Source organism: Hordeum vulgare, chromosome 5H (assembly GCF_904849725.1).
Source record: "Hordeum vulgare subsp. vulgare chromosome 5H, MorexV3_pseudomolecules_assembly, whole genome shotgun sequence".
Classification (NCBI taxonomy): Eukaryota; Viridiplantae; Streptophyta; class Magnoliopsida; order Poales; family Poaceae; genus Hordeum; species Hordeum vulgare.
The window spans coordinates 19,346,244-19,355,232 of NC_058522.1; the positions used below are offsets into that span (position 1 = coordinate 19,346,244).

The window sequence follows — 8,989 nt, forward strand, 5'->3', positions numbered from 1 at the left end:
CCGGAGAGGCTTTGTTTTATCTGTCATGGACATGAGTTACATGGTGTAGAGAGAGAGCCAGAGCTCGAGGGAAAGAATGAGCCCGCCGAGGGAGAAGAAAAACTCGCCCCCAGCTATGTGGAGGGGGGTGGCTTATATAGAGTGCGCCACCTCCTCACCTCCTATGTTACAAGATGGGGCATTGATGCCATAATGTCAGCCCACTACAGATGTCTTGCCGACTGTTGGTATTTGCATGACCGAGTGAGTCATACGGCCCAGTGGTTGACTGTCATCCGAGTGGATGGAATGTACTTGTCTGAGTGGATCCGTACCGAGTGGATTAGATGTTGTCACGATCCAGTAGGGATTTCCCTTGTAGTCCTTAAACTAATAATGAGGTGCCCTTGGGTAGGACGTATTGGTGAGACCTATGACCCTACCCTAAGGCTATATCCCCGTCAGTGCACTTAGTAGCATGAGATTAATATTAATCAAAACCATAAATAATGAGATTATAATGCTAATTGACATATTAATATTACTTATGGTTATGGAAGAAGAGTATGGATAACCTAGGGCTCATTGACTTTAGTTGACTAAGCAGCATGAGATTTACTTTTATTATTGGGCTTGTTGAGAATGACATGACAATTTGTTGTTAGCGCCCCTCCAAAAGAATGTTTTTTTAATAATATTGTGTGCACCCTCAATCCTCTAAACATTAAAATGACAATCAAATCCAACCTCACACAATACTTTCTTACTAAGGCTACCACCCATTATATCCTTCTTTATTAAGGGAATCACACGTCTTCAAATATTCAGCCCACAATCAAATCCTTACTTTCCCTCTAATTATTTATCCTCACATAATTTTTTTAATACAGTACAAGCGCAAACGCGTATATACATGCGCATACAGTCATGACTATGAACCCACACACCACATAATCCTTCCTTGCCTTACTAAGAATCACATCCATTTAAATATTCCACCTAGCCCACCACAATCTTTTCATATTTTATTAAATCCATTCGAATATTCTACCGATCCAATCTTTCCTTTGAATTAGCCACGATCCTAACTTTAATTAGCCCGTCCGTCTAATTAGCTCTTAGAGAGAAAAATGCAAGAAATGGGGCAGAAGTGGGGATCGAACCCCGGTCCTCGCAATGGAAAAGTTGCTACCTAGCCAACAGCACAGCAAGGCCGTTATAAATACTTAGTGGACAACTTTATGTGAACTATCGTAGCACAAAATTTATGCTAGATCCACCTTACAAGACGTGTGGAAAAAAATCTCAACTATTTATTTTTCACATATATTGGACTGCGGGTTTATGTATAAAAATAGAGGGGCTTTTTATAAAATTTACATGACGAACTAAGAATACCTATTTTTTTATTAGTAAGGTATATAGATATACATATTAAGGAAATAAAAAAATACCAACATTGGAATCTTCTACACGTCCTGGTTTTTTCTTCTTCATTTTTTTATGAGGGCTGCCTGGTTTTTCCCCCCGGAGGTGCCTTGGCGGCTTTCTGCCCCCTAACGGGCATCCGGGGCGAGATCCAGCCTGCGCTCCCTTCCACTCAACCCAACGGCGCTCCTCTCCTCTCCTCTCCTCGATCCCCATCTCGCCCCCCCGCATCCCCATTTCAAAAGTTTTTGAATCGCAACGGACACCCAGCCAGCCAGCCATCCTCACATCTACATCTCCAAGCAAAGCAGACCAGCGCCTCCCTCCTTCCTACCGCCTCCCGTCTCCTCCTCCTCCTCCTCCTCCCCCCTTCGACCCGGCCGCCGCCGCAGATCCAGCCGACGGCCAGCCAGCGAGCGGGCGGCAGCCATGGAGATGCTGCGGCGGAACCTCAAGCGCCAGACCTCCCGCTCGCGCTCCCTCTCCCCGCTCTCCGTCGCCTCCCCCGCCCACGACCAGGAGAACCTCCACCCCAACCTCGCCGCCGCCCCCGCCCCGCCCTCCCCGTCCACCAAGCCCTCCACGCCCGGCCTCTCCAAGCCCGTCCCCACCGCAGCCGCCGTTCCCGCTCCCCATCCACCGGCCGCGCCCGCTCAGCAGAAGCCAGCCGACGATGAGCCCGCCGTCAAGGTACGCACCATCCGTCCGTCGTCCGTCCGCTTCTTCCTCTCCGCGGGTCGGTCGGTCGCGGTTACGCTTACGGATTTCGCGGGGTGTGGCAGGTCGTGGTGCGGGTGCGGCCGGCGGTGAGCCTGCCGGTGGACGGCAAGGACCTCTTCTTCGTGCGCAGGACCTCCCCCGACTCCATCGCCGTCGGCGACCGGGCCTTCGCCGTCGACGGCTTCCTCGACGACAGGGCCTCCCAGGTAACCTCCGCTTCCAGTTGCTCCGCCCGGCCCGTCAGCCATCTCATACATACCGAAGCAGCTTGCTTTGCTTTGGTGGACCTTCGCCCGTAATCCGTGAGGCGTATTCTTATGGATGGATGATGGATGATGCTGAATTGGTGATTGGCAGGAGGATGTGTTCCAACAGGTGGGCGTGCCCATGATCCACAGCGCCCTCGCCGGATTCAACACCTCCCTCGTCTGCTACGGCCAGGTACTGCGATTTCTTCTGTGCTGTCTTCTCTGTTCCTGCTGCTGCTGCTGACGCCTTTGCTCGTGGATTCATTCATACCAGAGTGGCACAGGCAAGACATACACCATGTGGGGGCCCCTCGCCGCCATGTTCGACAACCGATCCGACCGGGCCGACCGGGGAGTCGTGCCTCGTTTCTTCCGTAGCCTCTTCTCCCAAATCCAAGGCGTAAGACCCCTTTCTTTATCTCTAGTTCCCGGCAATTTTCAGTTAAGCTGCTTCGATTCTCTTGCTGAATTATTACTCCTGCTGCAGAACCAAGAGAGCTCCCCGGAGAAGCACACAAGTTACCAGTGCCGGTGCTCCTTTCTCGAGGTGCTTACTTAGAAAACCGATGAATAATGCATCTTCATATATGGTTTACCACAACTGAAACGGTCTGAACAATTCCTCCAGGATCGAGAACTGAACCCGGAACTGATTTTTTTTCATTTCTTTGCTTTCTAATTTCTTGCAGGTATTTAATGAGCAGATCAATGACCTGCTCGATCCATCTCAACGTAATCTTCAGGTATATTCTTACTCAAGAAAGTTACATTGAACCGTGCACTTGTCCTGGTTTATACAGATGTCTTACCCAACTCCATCCTTTTAGATAAGAGAGACCACTGGCAATGGTATCCATGTTGAGAACTTGACCGAGGAGTATGTATCGACAGTCGAGGATGTAAATCAGATCTTGATGAAGGTATTGTAAGAGGCCTAACCAATACTTATAACTATTCAATTATGTGTATGCCTAGTTTTCAGATAAACCAATAGGATAACTGAAGCTCGTGCCTAGTTAGTGTGACAAGGAGTAGCACACTGTGATCTTTTTCTTACAAAGAAGGTTAAAAAAATGTCAAAATACTTGATTCGATGATTAAAAAATATATTTGATGCATAGTTTTCAGAGAAACCAATAGGATAATAACTGAAGCTCATGTCTAGTTAGGAGGTGTTTGGTTCAGAAACTGTAACGTAAATGGTAATGGAATCAGAATACGCCAGTAAAGGAAACCGTTTCCGGAGCAGGGTGGGCGGTATCGGCGGTGAGTAGTGATGTAATTTGATTGCACGGAAACGGATTACAGCCCATGTGGTCCAAACACAAGTAACGTTTTCAAGTTACGGTGTAATCAGGTTACGGGCCAAAATTGACGAACCAAACACCTTTTGAGTTACAGGGAATAGCGCACCGTGATTTTTCTTTTCCAAGAAGAAAGTTCAAATTGGTGAAATAGTTGATTCAGTGATTAAAAAATATATGTGATGCAATCTTCTAGGCACTGTAGTGAGAATTTTTTCTTTCCATCTAGATAACCTTGTAACGTTGTTTGCACAGACTATTATGTTCACACTACAGAGATTATGTTAGAGCTACCCAAAGGCTTGTGTTGAAAACCAGCTGCAGTTACCATGTGTTCATGTTCAGATAGAAGTTCATAATATTTGATTTTCACCATGCTCTCTCAGAATCATTACTATTTTGCTGCATTTGGAGTGATACATACAATAACCATAATGTGCGTCAGTCTACCAGTGTCCTTCGCCTGTTGCTAGTTATCTTGATACCAAAGTTTTTCAAGCATACATTTCTTGGTTAGCATGAGTTTCTTCCTTTTGCAGGGCCTATCAAAAAGAAAAATTGGCGCAGATAGTATGAACTTAAAAAATTCACGTTCTCACGTGATATTCACTTGTGTAATTGAAGCTTGGAGCAAGGTAAACATTCTATTGTTCCCGTCATAAGACTTTATGCAAATTTGTTTTCTTCTGTCGTGTATTTTTGTTGCTTGTTCTCCATTTTGCACTTTAGGGTTTATTCTAATCTAATTTGGCTGCAAGTATTGTAATGATCATGTATTCCCATCAGTGCTAGAGCACTTGAGAAATCAATATCCTGCTAGTTCATTCTACTCTAATTTGAATTGTCTGCCAAATGATGTGGTGATTTATCTTACTTCATTTTGAATAGTCTACTGATAAGAGGATATAATTAGTGATTTATCTTACTTTATTCAACTAATATTGCAGGATTTGTCATCAAATGGCTTTAGTAGTTCAAAAACTAGCAAAATTACCTTTGTTGATCTAGCTGGTGTTGATATTGATGAAAGTGATGGTGCTGGAAAGAACATTACACGAGAAGAAAGACACGTTAAAAAGTCTCTCTCAAGCCTCGGGTATGTTTTTTTTACCGATAAGTAAATAATTATTTTTCCTAACGGGATTGCATGATTGATATTTTTGTTACCATACATATTTACTGATCTTTCTTGTAATAAAAACATTCGGATTGTGTGGGTGACATTTTTGCAACTATTGACACTAACACACCATTGCCTCTTTACTAATTTATCTTTCCTTTAACAAGAATATAGAAAGGCAGATACCTCATGTTTACGGACTGTGATTTCAGGAAACTAGTCAATATTCTTTCAGAAGAACCAAAGCCCCAGGAAGATGAATTGTCATACAGCCAGTCCCGTTTGACACATGTGCTGAAGGATACACTAGGTGGCAATTCAAGGGCTACATTTTTGTGCTCCATTTCTTCAGAGCACAGGTATGTTTGGTTCTGGAATTTTCATGTGCCCCTTACATTTTCTTGAGCACTTTATCGTTAGGGGGTAAGCTACTGTTTCTTAAATTAGCCTGTTCCTCTGAAATGCAGATATAGGTCTGAGACTTTAAGCACACTAAGGTTTGGTGAGCGAGCAAAGCTCATGCCAAACAAGGCTGTGGTAAATGAGATATCAGAAGATGATGTTAATGGTCTGAGTGATCAGATCCGTCAGCTCAAGGTATTACAGGAGCACAGTAGAGATTAGACACATGTGGCAACCGTTTACGGAAATTTGCTAATTGTGTTTTTATCGCCTGCAGGATGAGCTTGTAAGAACCAAGTCTGGAGAGCACGCAACATCTGAGACTGGATACTTCAATGCACAAATTGCTCGAGCAAGCTTGCACACTTTGCGAGTGAGCCTCAACCGCTCTATAATTTTGCCTCCTATAGAAGTTGAAGCGGAGGATGAAATGGATGTTGATGAAGACGATGTACATGAACTACGTGATCAAATTAGCAAGATTCATTCTTCATCTGAAGACACTCTGGATGACTTCATGGATGCAGAGAGTGGAGAGGACAGTCCTCGCTTGGAGGAAAATCCAAGACCATGGGAACATGATGATCAGGTTGTCATAGATGACAGTGAAGGTCCACTTCAGGAAGAGCCCCAGAAAATGCACAGCAATACAAGTGCTGATCATGACCAGGTTTCTGACAGGAAATCTGTTCTATCAATTAATGCTTCCGAACAGCTGAGCCCAATCCAAGATGCAATGTTCTGCTCTTCTCCAAAGATTCACAAGGCAAGAAAGAGCATTGCCTCACCAGGGTTCTCTCCAAGCAAGCTAAGTGAATCCAGCCCAGGAGAAGCCGATTTGGAAACGTATAGGAAGAGTGCAGTGCGTTCCTCCTTACAATCGAGCAAGCTTAGTCCCACTGACTCGTTGGCTGCAAGTCTCCAACGGGGCCTGCACATTATAGAGTACCATCAGCAGAATCCTCCAGCCCCACGAAAATCGTTCGTTGGCCTTTCGTTTGATCATTTCGCACTGAACCCCCGCCAGTCAGCAAAAGCAAGTTCAGCCCTTCAGGCATTACCGGAGGGGGACGCCAGTTCGGTTTCTACCATTTGTTCATCCTGCAAGAAAGCAATGGATACAAATGATGACCTTTCAGAGGACATAAACTCAGAGAAGCAGATTGTAACGGCAACTGCTGTCACATCCAATGACTTGGCTAATGCTTCCCTCAAGGTATGCTATTTTGTTGGCATAATTCCTACTTTTCTCATATCTTGGCACCTGCTTACACATTTGTACTCTTCCAGGACGGTAACATCTCTTCGACTACTGACTCGAAGAGAGTGGCTGAGCTCGAAGCTGTATGTGAAGAACAGGCAGCTAAGATCAAGGAACTGAGCAACTTGGTATGTTGTGCGTGTAAATTTCTTGGGTACTTGGGATAATTATTTCCATTCCTTGACGATTTTTCTCTGCTCAAATGCAGATTGAGCAACAAAAGAAGGGATCAGAAGACGGTGAACAAACCGCTGAAGATAAGATTGCTGAACAATGTGAGGATAGCAGGACGCCACTCGATGTGTATGAGAGGGAAGCACTTGAAGGCGAAATCCAGAAGCTGAAGGATCAAGTGCAACTTCTCACAGACGGATCAACAGCAAGCGACAGCCTTCTGGACCAGATAAGGAACGGCAGCACGGACCAGGAATACGAGCTGGAGAAAGAGAGGCAGAAATGGATGGAGTCCGAGAGCAAGTGGATATCTCTCACCGAGGAGCTGAGGATGGACCTGGAGTCGAGCCGGAAGCACGCGGAGAAGACGGAGGCGGAGCTCCACGAGGAGAAGAAATGCACGGAGGAGCTGGACGACGCCCTCCAGCGGGCCATCTACGGCCACGCCAGGATCATCGAGCACTACGTGGAGCTCCAGGAGCTGTACGACGACCTCCTCGAGCGGCACCGCGGCGTCATGGGTGGCATCGCGGAGGTGAAGCGGGCGGCTGCCAGGGCTGGCAAGAAAGGCTGCGGGACGGCCTTCGCCGCCGCCCTTGCCGCCGAGCTCTCCACGGTGAGGATCGACCGGGAGAAGGAGCGGGCGCAGCTCAAGGAGCAGAACCGGAGGCTCCGCGTCCAGCTCCGGGACACGGCCGAGGCGGTGCATGCCGCCGGCGAGCTGCTCGTGAGGCTCAGAGAAGCCGAGGAGGCGTCCACTCAAGAGAAGGTCCGGCCGGACGGTTCACAGCAGCAAGCAGAACTTAGCTACTACGTACAACCGTTTTGGTGGTTCGAAATGAGTTGAAAGAAGCTCATTTTTTTGGCTTGTGTTTGTTTTGCAGGAGAGGAGTGCCGCCATGCTGCAGGAGAACCAGAAGCTGAAGAAGCAGCTGGAGAAGACGAGGAAGAAGCACGAGGTGGAGATCGAGACGATGAAGCACTACCTGGCCGAGAGCCGGCTGCCGGAGTCGGCCCTGGAGGGATTCTACCGCCACGAGAGCGGCGAGGATGCTCATGCCCATGCTCCGTCCACCGCCGGCCACGACGACGATCAGTCCTGGCGAGCTGCGTTTAAGTCCGAATTCGAATGACTCCTTTGCCACCACCGGCGACGACGGTGACCACTCCTGACGAGCTGCTGCGTTTGCCTCTAAATTGCTTGAATGATTGCTTGAGTAAGTCAACTGAGCCTGGTTGACAATTAGGAAACAAGCGTTGATTCTTCGGTATTTCTTGATTTTTATACATGTCTATGATGATTCAGTGCCCTCTGTTGGGGCAAAGCTTTGCCTTTTTTATGTATGATGATGACACTTTGTACTTTTACCCTGTGTGTATCATTTGATGGCTTTACTATGTCTATGGTTCATGTGTCTACGCACTACTGGAATTTTCCTCTTTGCCGGGTGTTATGCTCTTTGCCGAGTGCATTATGTCAGACACTCGACAATAATATCCTTGCAGAGCATTTAACGTGAAACCCGGCAAACATGTACTTTGTCAAGTGTCGTGAACAAAACGCTCGATAATACAACAAAACTCGTTAAACGTGACAAAAGGGCATGCGTACTGAGTGTAGTGGACAAACCGAATGTCACACTGGACAAAAGGGCATCTTTATTGAGTGTAGGGTAACACTCGGTAAAAAGTGGTATTCGCTAAACTGCATGATTTTTGTTGTAGATGTTGCATACGATCTCGGATTAAGATGGTGCAGAAATCAAAGTTGTTTTTTGATGAGACAGGCAACTAACATGTTGAGAACTTTTTCATTTTAGGTCATATTAGTTTCCCGAAAGTAATTCAAAATTAAACTGCAAGTGTGTGATATCTCAATCATAAAAATTAGCAAAAAAAAATAGGTACACAAGTAGTCATTATATGGGAGAACCATTTAGATTTTTGAAAGATTCAACCCCTTGTGATGAATAGCCATGCCGATCATTTTGACCATGTTTTGAAAAAAAAATGAAAGAAAAATGCAAGTTTAAAATATGCAATCCTTTTGCATGGACTCCTTTTATGTGTACGAGTTGCGAGGAAAAATACCAAACTTTCAAAAAAATAAACTCCTTCACAAAACGGGCTACCGTGTATGAACATTCATCGCTTTCAAGTTAAAGGACCAAGGTGACGGCCATATTCATTGCACAGTTTAGTATAGTATTCTAAAATTAGATACATAGGTGTGTCTTGATATTACAAACAACTAGTTAATTGCCCGTGCGTTGCCACAGGAAAATACTTAGCATCATAGTATTTGTTTTATTTTCAATAATGTGCTAGCAAATATGCCCCTATCTCACAACCA

General features: G+C 45.8%; 1 protein-coding gene across 1 annotated transcript; it reads left to right on the forward strand.

The window, feature by feature from the left end:
* The first annotated feature begins 1,698 nt into the window (after window positions 1–1,698).
* On the forward strand, window positions 1,699–8,040 carry LOC123452559 (kinesin-like protein KIN-12C). Its single transcript, XM_045129225.1, has 15 exons — window positions 1,699–2,097; window positions 2,190–2,333; window positions 2,485–2,568; window positions 2,650–2,775; window positions 2,863–2,922; window positions 3,065–3,118; window positions 3,203–3,295; window positions 4,219–4,314; window positions 4,627–4,775; window positions 5,012–5,158; window positions 5,267–5,396; window positions 5,479–6,417; window positions 6,492–6,590; window positions 6,671–7,405; window positions 7,521–8,040. Exons 1-15 carry the CDS (start codon window positions 1,837–1,839, stop codon window positions 7,767–7,769), a joined length of 3,366 nt encoding a protein of 1,121 aa, XP_044985160.1. The 5' UTR covers window positions 1,699–1,836; the 3' UTR covers window positions 7,770–8,040.
* Window positions 8,041–8,989: the final 949 nt, after the last annotated feature.